The following is a 21,863-nucleotide window of genomic DNA, read 5'->3' as shown; positions in this document are numbered from 1 at the left end:
ATTCAAGAAAATCAGCGAAGATTGACATCCTTTAGAGTTAGGATACTAACTTGTCAATTCTCTCAAACCAAAACAACATTGCCTTCAAAATTATTAAAATTAAGAATATGATGACAAATAATAAATAAAATGGGTGCAACAATATCCTTTTATAGAATAATTAATATCTAACATATAAAAAAAATTATTTACCCCAAAAGATTATTATTATTTTTAAAAGAAAAATTACATTATTTTGTACGAACAATCTTTGAAAATGTACTTCCCTTATAGTTGGGAGGTTTTTTCAAGGATTCCACTCACAAAATAATGTTCCATTAATTTTATCAATAATATATTTTAAAAGAGTGTATTATATTAATTTTCAAGAAATGCTCATATAAGAGAATGTTTTTTTGTATGAACAATCCTCGGAAACGTGCTTCCTTTATAATTAGGAGACTTTTCCACAGATTCCCCTCACAAAAAGACATTGCTTTACATTTTTAATATTAAAAATAAAATAATAAAAATAATAATAATAAAAGATAATATAATAAAAAACATTATAAAGTAAAAACCAATTGTATATAAAAAGGTACTTTTGGGCAAAAAAATCCTTGAAGACATACTTCTCTTGTAGTTGGGAGATGTCTTCATAGATTTCTCTCACAACAAAATTTACCTTTCATATATGTGAAAAAAGAAAATATTATGATTTATAATAAAATAAAGATCAAATAATAACATGTGTGATATAAAGGTGTATGCTTATAAAAGAGTAGTGACCATATTGAACAAATTAATATTATAGCGAGTAAATGCAAAGATAAAAAATATTGTCTAAGGACTAAGTCAAACATAAACAGAATATTAAGGACTAAATATGCTATAAACCCATAAATATTCTTATTTTTAACTAGAGGTAGTAATGACAAGGAAAACAAGTTCGATTTGAGTCTAAAATACAAACCAACTATTTGTTCTCCAATAACATAAATAAATGACAAACATGAATATTTTATAAATTAAAGACCATGATTAAAACACCACATAAATATGACAGAATAAATAAGGCTAAAACATAAACAATGGAATGTATAGGTACTGGAAATAAATAAATCACAAGCAATATTGGTAACTAGAATAAAAGGAATGCAAATTAAGACGCATAAATGAAAATACATAAAATTAAGTGTTGGAAATTAAAATGGCTAAAATAAAAGATTGGAAATTAAAGGGCGGAAAGTTAAACTACTGAAAATTAAAGTGCTAGAATGAAAATAGCATAAATATTAAATTGCACAAATGAAAAGTTATGGGTTATTTTTAATATTTTACCCATATCATAAATAATGTGGTTCATACCCCAGGACGAATCACCACAAAGTCGTAAAAAGCTCTAACCTTTTCTTATTTTTGTTTTCTTATTTTGAAAAAAAGAAACAATGAGAGGAAAAGTCTTGCATGCAAAAGAAAAAAAAATATCTTGAATATGGTTGTATATTGCTTTGGAATTTTCTGGAATTTTTTTGGGTTGATTTTCAAACTCTTTACATAGTTTTTGTTCTGGTTTATACTCTAAAAAAAATGAAAAATCACCCCTTTTTTATTCTGGTTTGTTCTTTTGGTTGCATGTGAGAGGGGGAGAAAGGAACCACCTTTCCCCGTTGATCAATCTGACGTGGCTTCATCTGAGGGTCAGGGTTTTTCAAGACAGCCGCCTGACAAATGTACGATTGCTTTTTGTCTTCTGTTGTTGTCGGGACAAAATGGGTCTTGGCAGGGTTACTGGGAAGGACGCGTGTGCAATTGATTTGGGCAGATCAACGACCCCTCGATGGCGGCGGCGGCACTGACCTTGGATCTAGACAGTTGGAAGAGTCCAGATCTGATGGCTCTCACTAGGCTGTAGCTGAAGCTAACATCACAAGAATCCCTAGCTGTTTGAGTTTTGGCACATGGGTCTGCTTTGGACTTGCTGATTATTTTGCTTGATTTAACCTTAGTTTTGTTGATTGGGCTTGCTATATATTTAGACCTTTACATATGAATAAATATAAGAGTTCTTTTATTTAACTTTATATTTATATATTTTCATATGTATTTAATAATCATGATAATTATGTTAAATCTAGTTGATGCCTGATAATTATATGAATAACCCAAAACATACGTATTTCTTATTTAAAACTAACTTCTAAATCTATATATGCAAATGTTTTATTTAATTTATAATTGTTTACTTCATAACTATATATTATATAATATTTAACCCAAACTAACTAACTAACTAACAAATTAACTATATATATATTAATAAAAAAGACAGATTAATCACTAACATAAAATGTTTAAACACATACGTCTATATTTAATGAACTTATATCAATTAAAACCCCTACTTAATATAAACAACAAAACATAAAGAAAATATTAATGTAATAAATTAAAAATTTGGATTCGAACAAAATATAATGTCTACAATAGTTGTTTTCAAGGTTCATCAATTAGAACTCACCCTTTGGTTACCACGGTGCTTGAATTCTTGTTAGTAAGGTCTTGTAACCAATTGTCTTTCCTAGAAGTTTCATTATTAATGAATTCTGCATGTGTTGATCAATGGATTCATGCATGCGTTCGAAAAACTGGATTTTTGAAAAATTTCGGGTTTTGTAGATTATCACATCATCTTCCAACAGTACGATATGTTGAGCATAGGAAATTAGTTGAAGAATATTGTTATGCTGTTAGAGATTAGTTAAAAATTAGTTAGGAGCAGTTACCTTAGTGTTAATACTATATATATGTATTCTGTATACATTTGATAATATATAAAAATCAGAGGTATTTTTTTCAACATGGTATCAACCTAATCTCGGTCCTCCGTCTTTTACTTTTTTCATTTTTGGGCACACTCTTGTTTTTCTCTTTTTCTTTCTACTCACTCTCGATCTGTTTCATTTTTTCCCCAATTTCATTTTCTCTTTTTTCTCTCAAAACGCCTTCTGTCGAGAGATCGATTTCACTCATTTGATGTACCTCCATCCGTCTGATATGCCTAGGCTTCTGCTTGTCTCTCAGCTGCTCGTTGGATTAGATAACTACAGCATATGGAGTCGCTCGATGAAGATTGCATTGCTGGCCAAAAACAAGTTAGGGTTTATTGACGATTCTTGTCAGCGTAGTGATTACAACGATGCTTTACAAGTGCAATGGGATCGATGCAATGCAGTGGTTTTGTCTTGGATTCTGAACGCCATTAGCAAAGATTAATCGGCTGGGCTGGTGTTTGCTTCCAGTGCGGCCTCTGTTTGGAATGATCTCCAAGAAAGGTTTAATAAGGTAGATGGCTCTCGTATCTTTTTTTTGCATCGCGAGATTGCCACTCTGTGTCAAGGTGAATCCTCTGTTTCTGGATTCTTTACTCGTTTGAAGATGCTATGGGACGAGTACGAGTCCTTGATTCCCTTCACTGCTTGTGATTGTGAAGTTTCCCAGCAGAACATGAAGCATCTCGTTCATCAGAAGCTATTTCAGCTTTTGATGGGCTTAAACGATTCCTATTCAGCGATTCGCAGTCAGATTTTGCTCATGCAACCTCTGCCAATGGTGAATCAAGCCTATTCTATGTTGATTCAAGAAGAGTCTCAAAGGTCCCATCTATCTCTGGTTGTTGCGCATGATACGGTAGTTTTGTTTTCTAATTCTACTACTTCTTCTGAACGCAAACGGTTTTCTGGAATCTGTGATTACTGCAAAGTTAAAGGTCATAAGAAGGATCAATGCTATCGATTGATCGGATTTCCTCTAAATTACAAATTCATAAAAAAGAAAGGGGTTTCCAGTACTGAGGCAAATTCGAGTGTTTCTGTTGACTCTATGCCTAATCGTTCTATTCCTGTTCATTCTTCCAGTATTTACTCAAGAGCAATATAATCAAATTCTGCAGCTCTTGAACAGGTCATCCTCTACAGATTCTGATGTTAATCTTGCAGGTATTATTCCTAACAGTTACTTGCAATCTAATACTTTGCTTGAATGGATTATTGACACAGGGGCAACATACCATATTTTATATGATTTTAAGATCTTGGATTGTCCCACTCCTTGTGATTCCTCCACACGTTTCATAAATCTTTCTAATGGTAAACATGTACCTGTTACTCACCTTGGTTCCTGTTTTCTTACTCCAGACTATAAACTTGAAAATGTCCTGTTTGTTCCACAATTTAAACACAATTTACTTTCAGTGTCTCGGCTTACTCATGATCTTGGCTGCTGCCTCACCTTTTATCCTGGCTTTTGTCTTCTGTAGGATCTCTCCACTGGAAAGATGAAGGGGATTGGTAGGGAATCTAGAGGCCTATATTTTTTTGAGTCTTCTTTTTATTCTGGTTTGTCTTCTGCTTTGAATCAGCTTTCTTTTACTGCTTCTTATATGGCTTCTGCCAGATCAAATACTTGTATTTGGCATGCTACCTTTTCTAAGATGAATAAAATAGGTTTTCTGCAATCTGTTAAATTTCAGCAAGATTTAGTTCACAAATGTCCTGTTTGTCCTTTAGCTAAACAACCTAGGTTGCCTTTCCCTGTGAGTACTTCTAGGTCATCTATTCCATTTCAGTTTATTCATATTGATTTGTGGGGTACATATAGGGTTTCTACACATAGTGGTCATCGTTTCTTTTTAACTATTGTTGATGATCATTCTAGAATGACTTGGTTGTATCTGTTAAAGCATAAGAATGATGCCATCTCATCCCTTAAACAATTTCTTTCTTTAGTTAAAACTCAGTTCTCTGCTTCAGTTAAAATAATTAGGAGTGACAATGGTTCTGAATTTTTTAACTCTGAGTGTTCTCCTTTTTTTCCTATCTTGGTATTGTTCATCAAAGTTCTTGTGTTGGCACTCCTCAGCAAAATGGGGTTGCTGAAAGAAAACATAGACATATTCTACAAGTTGCTTGTGCTTTACATTTTCAATCTAGTGTACCTCTTAAGTTTTGGGGTGAGTGTGTACTTACTGCTTGTTATACATCATCAACAGACTTCCATCTTCTGTGATTCAATGGAAGACACCGTTTGAAATGCTTTATAAAAAACCCCCAAATCTATCTCATCTCAAAGTATTTGGTTGTTTATGTTATGCAACTAAGCCACACTATAGTGACAAGTTCTCTTCAAAAACTATTCCTTCTGTCTTTTTTGGTTATTCTGCTACTAAAAAAGGTTACATTCTCTTTAATCTTGAATCAAAAACCTTTTTTGTTAACCGGGATGTTATTTTTCATGAAGATGTCTTTCCTTTTAAGTTTGCATCTTCTGATCATTCTTTTTTCCCTCTTAATCCTACCATTTCTGATTCTGATTTTTTTACAACTTTCATTTCCTTCACAAATTAGTCCATCTTCTTCTTCCGATTCAGTTCTATCACAACATTCTTCAGAATCTTCTATTGTTCCTTTATCTTCTAGTTCAACAGATCTTCCTAATGCTTCAGCAGATATAGCTACAAACATTATTCCTCCTGTTTCTGTTCCTAGTACTGTCTCTACTAGGGTATCTTTTAGAGTTTCTAAACCTCCATCTTGGTTGAATGATTTTGTTCATACCTGCCAATCCACTTCTCTTCCAGGTCAGTATCCTATATCTAACCATTTTTCTTACTCTCATTTACCATCTCATACACAATCCTTAATACTTTCTGTTTCTCATTCTCTTGAGCCAAAAAACTTTCAAGAAGCTCAAACTGACTCTCGATGGGTTAAAGCAATGCAGGAGGAAATTCATGCTCTTGAATTAAATAAAACCTGGTCTCTTGTTCCTTTGCCTCCAGCAAAAGTGTGCATTGGATGTAAATGGGTGTTTAGAGTGAAATTCAAAGCCTCGGGAGAAGTTGAAAGGTTCAAGGCAAGACTTGTGGCTAAGGGTTATAATCAGAGAGAAGGGGTTGACTTTGTAGAAACCTTCTCACCTGTTGCTAAAATTACAACTATTCACTTTGTCCTTGCTCTTGCTGCCATTTTTTATTGTCCCTTATGGCAGATAGACGTTCATAATGCCTTCCTGCAAGGGGACTTACATGAAGAAGTTTATATGGAATTGCCTCAAGGGTTTTGTAGTCAGGGGGAGAATATGGTATGTAGACTACAAAAGTCTCTTTATGGTTTAAAGAAAGCCTCAAGACAGTGGAATGCTAAACTTACAAAATCTCTACTTTTAGCAGGATATGATCAGAGTAAATATGATTATTCTTTGTTTACTAAGAAGCATAGGACTAATATTGTGGTACTTTTAGTCTATGTTGATGATTTGATGATTACTGGAAATGATGTAAAGATGATTGCATAATTGAAAAAGGTTTTACATAGAAGTTTCAAAATGAAAGACTTGGGTGAGTTGAAATACTTCCTTGGTTTAGAAGTTTTGAGATCAAAGGAAGGAATACTTCTAAATAAGAGGAAATATGCTCTTGAGCTTATTCAAGAGCAACACCTTTAGAGCAGAATACCAAGCTTACTACAGTTGACTATGATAGTTCATTTCAGCAAAATCAGAATCAAGAAAAGGATCAGCTGGCTAATAAAGGAGAATTTCAGAGGCTTATTGGAAGGTTGTTGTATTTAACACATACAAGACCAGACATAGCTTTCTCAGTTCAACATTTAAGTCAGTTTATGCATCGACCCAAAAGGGAGCACTTGGAAGCAGCTCTTAGAGTGGTTTAGGGATTATGCTGAAGGCTTCGAGCAGTTGTCAGCTTATAGCAAGTATTGACTCAAACTGGGCAACTTGTCCCATGACAAGAAAGTCAGTAACATGATTATGTATTAAATTAGGAGAATCATTGGTGTCATGAAAGTAAAAAAAACAAAGCACTATTGCAAGGTCGTCAGTAGAAGCTGAATACAGGAGTATGGCCATGACAACTTAAGAACTTGTTTGGCTGAAAGGGCTGCTAAAAGAACTTGGAATCAACAATGATCAGCCATAAAAAGTTTACAGTGACAGCAAGGTTGCTTTGCAGATTGCAGCCAATCCAGTGTTTCATGAAAGAACAAAGCACATAGAGATAAATTGTCACTTTATAAGGGAAAAGATTCAAAAGGGACTGATTCAGACAGAGTTCATTCCAACTTCAGAATAGAAAACATATGTCTTAACGAAGGCCCTTGGAGTCTCACAACATGAATATCTTTTATCCAAGTTGGGAGTAAAAGATGTATTTTACAACCCAACTTGAGGGGGAGTGTTGAGCATAGAAAATTAGTTGAAGAATATTGTTATGTTGTTAGAGATTAGTTAGAAATTAGTTAGGAGCAGTTACCTTAGTGTTAATACTATGTATATGTATTATGTATACATTTGATAATATATAAAAATCAAAGGTATTTTTTTCAACACGATATCGTCGTCTTCGAGTGGTCTTGTTGTAAGTTGCGTCTCTCTTCCAGATCTTGTCACCATGTCGGCATATGTTGTCCCTCCCTCCTGTACCCTTTGTTTTTTCAGCGTTTCGTTCGCTAATTCCCGTACCGCCTTTCTAACTTCCGAATCTTCCATGAAGACATCAGCTGGTGTAGAATTAACGCATCTTACGTTATTTATATTATTAATACATAATGTTTCAATCATTAACATATTGAATATAAGCAATTCGATGACATGATATAATAATAAGAATATATATATTTTAATTTTAAATAAACTACTAAACTGATATTTTTCTTTTATTTTTATTGTTGATTTATTATTAATTTATAATATTTTAATCATTAATATATTAAATATCATTCATTTGATCACATGATATAATAATAAAAATCTTCAAACGTCCTTCACAAAACAACCCCAATTGAGCTATAACATCTTCAAAGGGTCAGGGGGGGATCAAATGGATTATTTATCATCTAAGTCCCTCAACCTTGGATTCCTATTAAAAATCTCCTTTTTCTAAGTCCAATTTGGCCTAATTCTCACCCAAATGAGGCCTAACATGGCTCAATGGCACAATTGAGATTTCATGCCTACACCTACTCAGGGCTATCCTGGGTTAAAACGCATAAATTAACTTTGAAATTCGGGTCGATATAGATTTATTGAAAAAACATGTTATAGATCTACTTTTGCTCCATGAAGTCGTATCTAGACACATATAGTTTGGTAGATAAGATTATTATTTAAATTACTTTTAATAATCAGCCATCAAAATAAAATCTCTAATTCTGCCATTGCAGTTGGAGAAGATGGATCCAAAAGTCAACAGCGACGGTTTAAAACATGTGCGAAGATAGTTTCAGTATTTTATTTTTAAAGAAAAAGAAATAGAAGATTAAATTAAATAAAGACATTTCATTAAAAGAAATAGAATATTAAATTAGAGAGGACCCTTTCACCTCGATATGATATGTTTTGATCCAGTTCGATCGAATCTGTTTTTTAATTTGAAAATTCAGATTCAAATTAAGTCAAAGTCATATTTTTTGTATTTGGTCGGGTCGGATTCGAGATTAGGGTTAAATTTTTTCTTATAATTTTTATTTTAACAATTAATATTTTTCCTTATACTTTTTATTTTAACAATTAATATTTTTCCTTATACTTTTTATTTTAACAATTAATATTTTTCCTTATACTTTTTATTTTAACAATTAATATTTTTCCTTATACTTTTTATTTTAACAATTAATAACACGGGAGCCTCCAAAGTGTGTGATTCTGTGCCATCTAGATCCCTACCATTTTACAAATACTTTTGCAATCCAACTAGCAATTTAAGGTGCAAATATCAGCGTCTAGTATCCAGGTTCAAGTATCTTATCCAATCAGATTGGGATTTGGCAGACATGTTGAGTCCTCATGATAACTAGTAGTGCATGTGATGTGAGATTGTAGCTAAGGTTCATTGGGTGACTTGGAAGGCACCACCCATCCAGTTGAAGAATTAAAACACAACTAGACTCGACTCCCATGTGAACCATAAACTTATATGATTTTTTCTCTTTTGGCAGGATTGAACTCCACTTGTATAATTTGTTGGTATATATACAGGTAGACAAATTCCAGAGAGAAGATAGTATGTTGATAACTGATAAGAATAAGACTTAAGAGACGAAAACAGAGGATCCGACTTTAGTCTTACTTGGAATCTCTTTCTCCTTTGTCATTATCTCTAACAATCAATTATCCATTGCGATTTTATGTAAGCCCCACCACATTGGATGTTCAACGAAGCCTCACCTTCAATATATTTTGCAAGGATTGATGATTGGTATAAATGGGTCTTTTTTGTTTGCTAGTGTTTCTTGAAACCCTTAAACATTTGGGCCTGTTGAGCTCTGCTATGTGGGTTTAGGCAGGCTGATATAAAGGGGTCTACCCGTAATAGATTATGGGATGTTTGGGTGACATTTGTAATAAAGTAAATAAATTATTATTTTTATTTTAGTTTTTTCGAATGTGGATGACATAAAAATGTTAAAAAATATTTGGGTCAATCAGGCTAAATAACAAATCCAGATAAAAATGGGATATTACAAAATACTAGTACATTAATTATTTATTAGTTTATGATTTAGTCATGAGTATTCCGTGTTAATGCAATTAGAGTTTAATTTGTAGTTTGACTGAGCTATAATTTCGCATGATGCTTGTATGGATATTAAATTGATGTATAGTAGCTTAAGTTTTTAATTTTGACAAGATTATATTTAGTGTATGTGAAAAGGCAATAATTCCTAAGCATGTTTTCTCAATTTTATGAAACTTTTTGTATGTTCTAAGTTTATGCTCAATTAATCACGATGTACGTTCTTCCGTTATCTAATCAAGTTGTATGATAAATGAAATTTTGTTTTATTTGTTTGGTTGTCCTCTCAATTTTAGGGTTTTCATCATTTCGCGTTGCACACTTGAATTTGAAGGGTGAGTCTCTTAGACGAAATTTTGACCCTGCATTCACCTCGAGTATTGGATTTACATTTGAACTATCGACCACCTTATATTTGGAGGCATTATCTCCCATGATTTTAGGACGAGGGTTGATCAGAATAGGCCATATCCCATGATTTACGTTGGTTGAGTCGCTAGGTTTTGAAATACAATCGTAGTTATCATATCGTAGCCAAATGCTAGCCACCGGTGCCAAAGTACTCGGAGGAGCATCGTTAATTTGCCGCACAAGAAGCAGAGCATGGCTAATTTTTCATAATCAAATCTCAAGTATTGGTGTTTACCATTTCCTAGTGAGAGTTTCATCTTCTGTTTCAAGGCTAATCTGATATAGAAATACTTACCGGATGCACAAAATTTGAGTATACCCACAAATCATCAAATATAGGCAAAACATATCCAAAAATGAACAAATGTTATTCAATACGATGCATCAAGTTACGTATCGTTCTCAAGGAAAGATGTTATTCTAAATGATTAAAGAGAATTCCTCGTGTCTGCTGCTAAACATCGCAGCGGTTCAACTATACAAGAAATTTATCAAACTAAAACTATACGGACAACAACTTCATTCAATGACAAAAGAAAGAAACGATCAGTCTTGTAGGCCCTACAGAACTGAGTTAGGGGATCTTCCATTTTCCAATGCGATTTCGAATAAATCAGCCTCAGACTCCTCATCAAATTCCATTGCTGAACGATGGCCGCCTTTAGTTGTGCTTCTGTTAAGCCATTGGGAATCAATTCTTCCCATTGAAAATAGCTCTTTGCTGTCCTCATAGCCGAGAGCAGCAGGGGAATTTACAAGGGGTCCAATGAAACACGGGTTCGGTGTTCGATTCCCATTTGCTGGACCATAGGCAAAGGCACTTTGTCCGTAATTAACTAGAACCAAAACATCATCGTTTGCTGCAAGTGTTGGATAAAGAGGAGTCCCAAATTCCTCTGACTTGCAGTTTATTACATGTACCAGCTCTGAGTCTAAGGTGAAAAACACTTTCTTTTGCCTAGGATCGAACCCGCAACCTATCACCTTCTCTGCTTTCCCCCATTCTTCTTTCTCAGATCCAAACACAAGCTTAATTCCTGGAATTGAATAAATCATGAGTTCATCAAGTAAGGTTAGAGATATAATAGTAGTATATCTAACCCCCTATGTATGTATGTATGTATGTATGTATGTATGTATGTATGTATGTATGTATGTATGTATGTATGTATGTCATTTAACTGATTTCATTAAAAAGAGTGATGAAAAATAGATACCGTCTAGATAGACACAACCGTTTGAATTGAAACCGATTGATCCTGGAAAGGTTCCAGGGAGCTTCAAAGGAAGAGAGCCACCAGCAGTTAGTCCCACGGATAACATTACTGCGTCACCTTTTCCATCATCTTTAGTTGCAGAGTTTAATTCCTCAATCTTATTAATTACATTGTCAAAAGATTCTGAATTTGTTTTGGGGTTGGAATTCTCATGTATCAGTTTCGTCATCTCACTTTCCTTCAGCTTTCCACTCGAGTCATGATCATGTCCATGGCAATACAAAATCTTGATCTCGAAATAGGCCTCTTGAGGAAAAGCAGAGTTCCCCAGAGGCGGCCCTGGCAAAGGCAAAGCTGTTCTAATAACCGATGAAGCAGCCATGGAATGATGATGAGTTATAGTCCTATTTCCTTTCTTTGACCCAGATTTTAGACTAATCTTTTGCATGAAATCTACTGATCCCTGTGAGACTTCCCAGTTTACTTCGATTTCATTTCCTCTTCCATGATCACCAGGTGCACGTAAACCCAACAGGCTTGATCTTGTAGATGGAGAAGGCATGTTGGGTGTAAAGCCAAATCTGGACCATCCATTTTCAACCGCGTCAGTGATGAGAGATGGATGATCAGCCCAACTAAACAAAGGTTTTGCTGAAACCCCACGTCGAAAAACATAGTAATTCCCCTTTCTCTTGTTTTGATCAGCAACGATGTCTAGAGGGTGTTTATGGAAACACCAGATACGAATAAATACAAACCAAAAGATCAAAAGAATTGCGGTGGTCACCACTGCCACCATGATATGCAACCAATGAACCATCCCTCCGGCACGGCTTCCGGATTTCTCTCTCTTTTTTCTTTTTTCGGGAAAATGAGTTTCGTGAAGAAAAGGGTAACGGGGAAGGAAGAAGGAAACTAGAAGGAGAAAGAGACGGCAAAGCAAGCGTGGAGGAAAGACTGGTTCAAGAAAAGCAGGAGGCTAAGGTGTAATGTAAGCAAACAGTAAAACAGTAAAGGAGTAAAAGGATAATGGGCATTTATGTTTTCCCCTTTTTTTATGCTCCATTCTTTAAAAATATGTCATCCCACAATTCTTTTACTTAATAAAATAAGCTCACATATTTATTCATTTCTTTTTCCAAGGGGAGAGAATGATTTATAAACCTAGCTCCTGTAGAAACATCAAAAAAACAGATTTCATTGGTTTTCTTTTCTTTTCTTCTTTTACTGTGTGAAATATAAATTGGATTTTTATAGTTTTAATGGATCAAGCTTGTTTAAGAAAAAGAAGAAATTTAAAAAAAGTTCATTTTCGACTCTAGTCGATCTCTAATTATTAAAGTCTTCATTTCAAGATTTCAATAGTAGAAAGGTCTCTTTTGGGGCTAAGAAAAACATATTTTTATTTGGGTTCCAACAAAAGGTCGACGACGATGATCAAAGAACATGAAATCGAAGAGTTCAACACTTGATTCATTGAATTTAGAACATTTTTCAATTAAATAGACATCAAATTTGCTTTTAAGAGTGTGAAATGAGTTTGATAGAAAATTTAGGATTTATGGATCGTCGTCGACGATGATAGGCAATGGTCATCACGGTAGCTAGAATATGGAGAAATCAAGAGAAAATTAGAGGAATAATGTAAAGGAAAGAGGAAAGAAGAAAGAGGGGGAAAAGAAAAAATAGGGTTTATTTAATTTATTATACTCATTAGTAGCCGATAAATTTTAATGAAGAGAATTCCTTGGTGATTTAATTTTTTTTTTGGGTGATAAAGTAATACACCTTACAAATAAAAAGATTAAGATTTTAGTCTTTAGAACTAAAAGATTTGAGAAGAGATGTAGTTCTTAAAAATTTTATCATTTTAGAAGGTTGAAATATAATTTTATCATATATTAATATATAGTTTCTTAATGTTAAAAAGGACCTAGACACAATTTTATCACCAAGACCCCAATATCTCCTTTAAAGTGAATTCCCCTGATTCAAAGTATTTTATTTATGTCTTTTTATTTTGTCTCTCGTGAGATGTTTGATTCCCGGAAAAGATTATTGTTAGAAGGAATAATTTTTTTTCACATGCCCACGTTTAATATAAGAGCATTCTCTCTAGAGATAATGAAGTATTCCATATAATAGCAATTTTAGAGTATTTTCTTATAAATGTCATAACCTTCATTTCCTTCATTTCCTTAGGTATTAGACAATTCCTTTTTTTAGGACAAAAATACTCCTAAATAATATAGTTATTTCAAAATGATAATTCTTTTTGTACATAATTACACAAGTATAAATCTTTTTCTGTTCTTTTTTAATGGTTTCAAATTTTTTATTTTAATACTTATTATACAATAATATGATGCATATAAAATAAAAAATAAATATATCAAAATTTTATTTTCTTTTGATTATTTAATATGCCTGTATTTTATTCAAATTTTATTTTTTATGTGTTTTATTACCTATATTTTTACGGTTAATTTTCATAAAAGATTTTCTATTTTTTATGTTCTTTTACTAGTTTTGTCAAATAATATGAATTGATATTTTATTTATTAATTTTTATATTTACTTTTTATTAAATTATTTGAATATTTTTTATAAAAATATATAAATTAAAAATAATAGATAAAATTATATTTTCAATCAATTTTCATGTAAATATTTTTACTTTAATCTTTAAAATTTAATTTTTAATAAGAAAATATATCTTAATGATAATTTGTTAAAATATACATGATTCTTATCTTATATTCTCTCAATCAAATATTGTAATCTTTTTTTCCTGTCAAACAAGATAATACAACATTCTCGGTAGATATTAAGTGAAGTTATATTCTGATAGTTTTATTTTTATAAGTAATCTTATACTCCCTAAATCAAATCATCCTTTGAGTGAATATTAAATGAAAATTAATCCACATGTTCCATTGATAATCCATATTTGCAAATAACTCCCGAGAACTTGGCAAAGTTATATAATGCTACAGAGCATTGAATATTTATTAAAAAAATGGAGATCTATTAAGATGAATTTAACTTAGGATAGTCCAATATTTATAGTTCATTTGACTTTCTTCATTCTGATTGAAATTTTGTCTCATATCTAATCTCTAGACCTGGCCTGGGAAAAAAGGTTGGGAACTTTAATTCAATATCGGATGTACGTTTATGTTAGGTGGACACGTGCTCACTTTTAAATTTATTAATTAATAATTTATTTTATTTATTGTACTCATTTTAAAATTTTATTCTTGTCTATTTCATGCAAAAAAGTATATAATATATATATATATATACACAAACTTATACTCAAAAATATTTTTAGATTTATAATTACTTTAATTTATGCATTATGATTTCATGGCTTCCCTCAATCCCTGTTATAATTTGCTAGCAAATTAATGTTTCATATAAGTAGTGGGAGGCCACCATATTAATGGAAACCCATTTGTGGTCATCCTATTTTACGTGAAAAAAATCATTAAATGTCATTAATTTATGGGGTAGCAGTAGCAAAGCACCAAGGAAACTAGGGAGGGTGACAATATTAAAACCAATAACTCAACTACAGAAGCCCCACGAAAATTTTTGGTTGCTTATTCTTCATCATTCAGCTATTGCGAGATGATAAAACATAAAAGTAATTATCCATTTAACAATGATCATGCTTGGCAATACTTGACAAAAAGTCTAGGTCATAATTCCATAGATAATTGCCATAATTCAAGGCAAATATATAACACTCTATATCTGATTTTTTTAATATTTAATAAGTTTACGAGTATTATATTCAATCATTGAAGTAATTTATATTTGTTAAATAAGATAAATTAAAATATTTAAAATAAGATTAGTCAATGCGAAGTCTTGAAATCGGAAGGACAAAATAAAATATTTAAATTAAGATAATATTATAAAATTCAAAACTCATCTTGTCGCAATCGTCTTTCGGTTGGGCCCCGGAATTGGGGTTCGACTTAAAAAATGTGGATTGGAGTCGCCACCGATCATTTATTTAAGAATAAATAGGTTGATCAGATACCTTATTTCTTACCTGATCTGCGTCTTTCCAAAGATGTGTCGGGTTTGGGAGTCGGTTACAGTCAAGGAAGGATCAACACCCTTGAACTGCCCTTTCGGTACTACGTAATTTCCAGTTGTCTTTGATTAAGAAAATTATAAGTTTAAATTAAAAAATAAAATAATGATCCAAAATTACTTAACTTTGACGGATTTACAAATATACCCTTTAAAAGTCAAAATATGGGTTAGAAGAGATAAATAAATGATAAATAAAGTAAAACAAATAAAATAAGGAGATTAAGAAAGAAATAAAGTAAATATAAAATGAATAAAATATATAAAATAAAAAAATACAATAACACTAATATACATAGTAAACAACTAAATAAAAATAAAATGATAATGCAAATAAATAAAAAACAAGTAAAAGAATATAAAAACATAAAATATAGGATAAGATAAAAAGAAAATAGATAAAAATGAGTAAAATATAAAAAAGTAAAAGCATATACATATAAGTAAAATAATAATAAAAAAAAAAGAAAATCAAAAGTAATATACGTATTTATACATGTAAATAGGAAATATATAATATATATATATATAACAAAAAAATATATATATAATAAAATTAATAGAAAGTAACATGCATATATAACAAGAATAATAAAGTAGGAAAAATGATTTAGGGGGGTGAATTAAATATTTAAAAAAAATAAACACGCCTCGGGGGTATATCTAGGTTCGAAACTTCGAAACCCCAACCCTTTTTGGTTATATGCGCAACCCACGTTTTGGGTTATTCGAACCAAATCTCAAGAAAAATAACGTACACATGCGAGAAATGAACGAACCAATGTAAAAAAGATGCTACCTTTTATTTCCTTTTCGAATCGTTTACAATAGCTTTGCCTTTGTATTTTCCGTGCTTTCCTCTGTGTTTTGTGTGTAAATCGTTTGTTACAATAGTGAGTTACAATGACTATTTATAATGCTTGTGAATCCTATCTTTAAGAGTTTAAATCATAGTAAAACTCTATCCTATTTTTAGGAGTTTGAATCCTAAAATTCTATCCTATTTTTAGGAGTTTGAATCCTAGTAGGACGAAAAGGTGTGTTGACAGCTGCCCCTCTTTGCCCGTAGTCGTGTAACGGGGATAGGGCAAAGATTAAAAGACACACTTTTCGTTTAGTGGAGTTGAAAATTGACTCTGATATTTCAATAACTCCCTGTCGAATTGAGTTACGGATGACTCCTCCATCGTGAAGTCGAGTTCATCTTGAAATGATATGAAATTGAAGCCGTAGTTCGGAATTTGAATCAGCACGTGGCTTCCCGTTGCCCTCCGGTCTTCTTCTCGGTTTAAAGACCTTGGATCGGAATCGAATTCAGAAATCTTCATTGACAGATAGTTTTTTCTTGACTTAAGCTATGCTGCTTGAAAATGGTTGCTCCGGAAAGTAGTGCAATTGATGTGTCATCGAGCTGAATGAAATCGAACTCGACAATTTTGATGGCAGATAACCCTTCTAGCCTTGAGTTATACTGTAAATGATGTGCCTTGGAGCTGAGCGTAGTCAAAATCGAAGGTCTTTGTTGACAGATAATCATTCTTTGAGTTGGATATCCTTCGTCGTGAAGTTGAAATAAAATCTAAAGATGGATGATGCTTGTGTGCACGATTCCCTTCGTCGTGAAGTTGAAACCGCGGGTGGCCCCTTCGTCGTGAAGTTGAGCCTGGAATTGGATATCATTCGTCGTGAAGTTGAAATCCAAGTAGGATTGTTCCGAGTCCAATATCCTCCGTCGTGAAGTTGAAATTGGCTCTGGAATTGGGAAATTGTTTGTTGACAACCAGTCGTCCCTTCGTTGTGAAGTTGAACTTGTGTTGTCTCGAGTCCAATATCCTTCGCTGTGAAGTTGAAATTGGCTCCGAAATTGGGAAATTGTTTGTTGGCAACCAGCGGTCCCTTCGTTTTGAAGTTGAACTTGCATCGTCTCGAGTCCAATATCCTTCGCTGTGAAGTTGAAATTGGCTCTGAAATTGGGAAGTTGTTTGTTGACAACCAGCGGTCCCTTCGTCGTGAAGTTGAACTTGCGTTGTCTGGAGTCCAATATCATTCGTTGTGAAGTTGAAATTGGCTCTGAAATTGAGAAGTTGTTTATTGACAACCAGTGGTCCCTTCTTCGTGAAGTTGAACTTGCGTTGTCTGGAGTCCAATATCCTTCGTTGTGAAGTTGAAATTGGCTCCGAAATTGGGAAATTGTTTGTTGACAACCAGCGGTCCCTTCGTCGTGAAGTTGGAGTCCAATATCTTTCGTTGTGAAGTTGAAATTGGCTCTGAAATTGAGAAGTTGTTTGTTAACAACCAGCGGTCCCTTCGTCGTGAAGTTGAACTTGTGTTGTCTGGAGTCCAATATCCTTCGCTGTGAAGTTAAAATTGGCTCCGCAATTGGGAAATTGTTTGTTGACAACCAACGGTCCCTTCGTCGTGAAGTTGAACTTGCGTTGTCTGGAGTCCAATATCTTTCGCTGTGAAGTTGAAATTGGCTCTGAAATTGGGAAGTTATTTGTTGACAACCAGCGGTCCCTTCGTCGTGAATTTGAACTTGCGTTGTCTCGAGTCCAATATCCTTCGCTGTGAAGTTGAAATTGACTCTGAAATTGAGAAGTTGTTTGTTGACAGTCAGCCGCCCCTTCGTTGTGAAGTTGAGCTTGTGCTGTCTTGAGTCCAATATCTTTCGCTGTGAAGTTGAAATTGGCTCTGAAATTGGGAAATTGTTTATTGACAACCAGCGGTCCCTTCGTCGTGAAGTTGAACTTGTGTTGTCTGGAGAGAAACTGTCTCAAGGGAGACAAAATTTGTTTCAAGGAAGACTGTCTCAAGGGAGACGAAATTTGTTTCAAAGAAAAACTATCTCAAGCGAGATAAAATCTTGTTTTAAATGAGACTGTCTCAAGCGAGACAAAATTTATATTGGAAATGTCGAATCTGAAGATGAATGTCGATCTTTCAATCTGTCGAGTTGGTTGAAGTGTAGCTTCTTGCTGCTGAGTTAAGTAACCAACATCAATCTTTAAAGGTGCTTTTGAATCGAGTATCTTTCGTCTTGAAGTCGAAACTTGACTCTAAAAGCTGTAAAAAAAATTATGTATGTGGAAAATGATAAATATGATGCTCTAAAATGTATGCATAAGATGCATGTAACATGAATTGATTATATTTTATCTCCTGAAAAAGGTCTGATAATTTGCATTAGGATGTTGAATCCCCAAATGATGCCCCAATATCCAAAAATGCCCCAATATTTGATGTTGAATCTCCAAAGATGCCCCAAATGTTCCTCATTTCTTGCTTCAGCATTGATTCTGAGCATGAGTTTTGTGACTAAGAGTCACATGTCATTTACCAAGATCCACTCTAGAGAGACTGTCTTGTTTGAAAAAAATGTTTTTCTTTCTCTTTTATTTTCAAAGTTATGAAAATATCAATAAAGAGTTTCGAAAAATGTTTAATCCAAAGTTTTGAAAATATTGTCACTTTCATGGTTTTACAATTGAGATGAATCGTAAAACTAGAGTTCATCGGATATTAAAGAATTAATTACAATGTTAATCCTTCAATAAATTATAGCTATTTGACAAGTTCCAAGATCAAAGGTATCTTTGGGAAATGGTTAAGTAAGGAAAGGATAAAAAAGTCTCAGGTTATTGTGTTTGGTCAAAGGTTTGGCATTTGATGATCAAATGTTTGGTATTTGGTGTTCAAAGGTTTATCATTTGATGCTCAAAGGTTTGATGGGGTAGCTTGCATGCTCCTCTACTGGAAGTGTTCTCCGACTGCCAGCTTTCATGGTCACACTCGAATTGTGCGATGTCGTATCAAGGAATTTGTATGATCGCCTCAGTTGCACAATTTTTATATTCGAGCCGCCTTTTCAAGTTTTCAACTCGAACCCTCCTTTGGTTTCAAGACGTTATTCAGGATTTACGTCTTGAACCCCCCTTTGTTATTTTTCTCTGTCATGCATTAATTACATTTTTTTTTGCAAACAAAGATTAATCCTGATGGGCGGGATGAAATCTGAAGATAGTCTCTTCTGTTTGGAAATCCATGTATGATTAGAAGGGACTTTTAAGGCACGTAATGTAGGCCAGGGTTCATGGTTATGAAAAAAAAGGATAAATAGGCCCAAACAAGTATTTAGGGTGTTGAACCAAGGATAAATTCATTCTGATGCCTTCAATCATGTCTTGCTTAAAATGTCTCTCTCTTGATGCTCAATGATATTCGAGTGAAGTGATTCAGTGATTCGGGAATGTTTGTGCTTGATCAATCTCATAGTTTGAAGCTTGATATGCCATTTGTCTTTAGGGAATCTTTGCATGTGCTTTTTGTCCCTTTTTCTTTTTGACTTTTGTTCTTTCTTTTTTCTTTTGTTTCTTTTTTTTCTTTTTTTTTCTTCTTTTGCTTCTTTTCTTTTTTGTTCTTGATTGGATCTTCGCACTTGCCATTTGGTCCACCTTTGGATCGATGTCTTCACTCATGTGATTAGATTTCTTCCACCTTGCCCCCCAGTGTGGAGGGTGATCCTTTGTTAGGGTTGAATCAGAAGAAAAAAATATTATAGGCTCAAAAGGGGACACAAGGGATATATATTTTCTCCTGTTGTGAAGGGATAAAGAAAGAAAGCCATTCATCATTTCATACATGTAAGTCTTCACAGAAGAGGTATCCCCAGGGGGATAGATTTTCAGGATTAGTTCTATTCACATGAAAACAATGTAGTTAATTCATGATAGAATTATTTCGGATGAATTCTTCTTATTTTTTCCCCAGATGTCTCATCGTTCAAGCTCCCTGCGAGATGCCCCAAGTTATGTCTTTAGAAAAACGCTCATGTTCAGATGAACAACTCAATGCCTTGGGTTTTAATGGTATTAAAATGTCAATTTTGAGTCCAAAAAGACAGTGGTGTGATTTTATTGACTCAAAGAAAGGTATGGGTGTATCGAAAAGGCAATATTCAAGAATTTGGTCTTTTTGGTAATGACCATGAGTTATTTTGGGTAAAGAATCGAGGTATTTTATTTTGGGGTTTGAGACAGGATAAGAAAGGTCTAATCTTGTCATATGTCAAAAATCTGTAATTCTTGAAGAATTAAAAGAATACTTAATTCATTTAATATTCGAAGAACTAAAGATTAAAATTTGTTCAATTTCTCCACCTTAGAAAGTAGCATAAATTCAATTCTTTAAAAGATTAAGCAAACATGAAAGATCAAAGACATGTTCAAACAAAGCAATCCTCTAAGTGCAAATGGTATATGCCATGCCCCCTTCTTCGGAAAGCGCCTTACAATTTTCAGATGAATGTTTGGGGCTTCTTATGTGGCAACTGCAAACAACTTCAACATCGTAGTCCTTAGGATATGTGGACTCTTTTTCAGATCATCCTGGCTGGCTTTGTCCTATAATCAGCTGATCAAGTTCCCACTGTATTGATTTCAGCTTTTTCTTTAATTGTTAAAATCTTGCTTCAATGTGGTGTCATGTGGTTAAGACCACTTCATCGAATCCTCCATGACTTAATTTCATGTTAGTGAAAATGCTTAAAAATGTAGATGAAGATGCAAAAATGCAAGAATACATGAAATGTTCGAGGCATTGATCCAGAAAAGTGTATATTATTATAAATAATCTTTACTTAGACAAAAATGTTTTATCTTGTAAGAGACGTAAAAATAATCAAAGGTACATTCGGACTAAATCCTCTAGACCTCGAATAGCTTCTAGTAGGTTGACAAGTCTTCTGTCTTCATCTGTCACTGGTTGTATGCCTTTTCGGACCATTCCAACTTCCTTTGTTAGTTCGTGTAGATGACGAGCTGCCTTCTGTACTTGATCCAGGAAGTCTCGGAATACTGCGTCTCTGGCCTTCACCCTTTGTTGTACTTGCTCCCAACGGAAATGCCACTGTAAACATCCGTCGAAGGGCACTATCTGAAGCTTGATTGCTTGCTTCTTGAACCCATCTACAATAGCTTCTAACTCAGCTATTTTTTGCCATCTCTCTCATGTTGTTTCTCCAGATCAGCCATCTGGATTCTCAAGCATTGGTTTTGATGCTGACTGCCTGCTAAGCGCCTCTGGGCAGTTTTCATCTGTTCCTTCCAAGTTCTCTCATTCCAGTATTTAGAAGCCACTTTCAACTTGGAGTTATCCTTGACTTTATCTTGATACCCCTTTCTCAAGTCTTCGAGCTCTAAACGGACTCTTTTTTGTTCTCTTTCTAGTTTGTCTGCTCGATCTTTCTAAGAATCGGCATCTAGATTCCACTGATAGCGCTCAGCCTCAAGTTCCTTTATCTTCTTCCCCAGCTCATTGTTCACAGCTTCAAACTCTGTTTTGGCTATCTCAAGTCTAGAAGGGACATGCCTGAGATGCTCCTCCATGGTCCGTATGTCCTCACAGTTTGGCACCGGGGTGTTGTCATTTTTTCGCAATCTTCGCCACTCTAAATAGTCTGGGAAGCATGTCTTTAGCAGCCACAATATCCATCCGTAACACTTTCTTCCATGAATCGACAATCTCTTTGATCCTCTTCTTATAACTGTCACCGTGATACT

General features: G+C 33.8%; 1 protein-coding gene across 2 annotated transcripts; it reads right to left on the bottom strand.

Annotated features, from left to right (window-relative positions):
* Positions 1–10,490: 10,490 nt before the first annotated feature.
* LOC120202086 lies at positions 10,491–12,199 on the bottom strand. Of its 2 annotated transcripts, none has more exons than XM_039202567.1 (3): positions 12,107–12,199; positions 11,200–12,061; positions 10,491–11,019 (listed from the first exon to the last, which is right to left on the bottom strand). In XM_039202567.1, the coding sequence occupies exons 2-3, from the start codon at positions 12,017–12,019 to the stop codon at positions 10,544–10,546; spliced, it is 1,296 nt and encodes a 431-aa protein (XP_039058498.1). In that variant the 5' UTR covers positions 12,020–12,061; positions 12,107–12,199; the 3' UTR covers positions 10,491–10,543. The 2 variants fall into 2 exon arrangements, with proteins under 2 accessions (XP_039058498.1, XP_039058499.1); XM_039202568.1 differs by lacking the exon at positions 12,107–12,199 and having other exon boundaries at positions 11,200–11,731; positions 11,779–11,879.
* Between the last annotated feature and the right edge of the window lie 9,664 nt (positions 12,200–21,863).

This window comes from Hibiscus syriacus, unplaced genomic scaffold, assembly GCF_006381635.1.
Source record: "Hibiscus syriacus cultivar Baekdansim isolate YM2019G1 unplaced genomic scaffold, ASM638163v2 tig00008146_pilon, whole genome shotgun sequence".
In the NCBI taxonomy this organism is placed as follows: Eukaryota; Viridiplantae; Streptophyta; class Magnoliopsida; order Malvales; family Malvaceae; genus Hibiscus; species Hibiscus syriacus.
Note: the sequence above shows the minus strand (reverse complement) of the source record. Positions and strands in the feature narration are given on the sequence as shown.

Coding starts and splice junctions, on each gene's coding strand:
- LOC120202086 (XM_039202567.1), bottom strand. CDS start 12,019: ATGGTTCATTGGTTGCATATCATGGTGGCAGTGGTGACCACCGCAATT. Junction 11,020..11,199: donor CGGTTGTGTCTATCTAGACG/GTATCTATTTTT, acceptor ATTCAATTCCAG/GAATTAAGCTTGTGTTTGGA.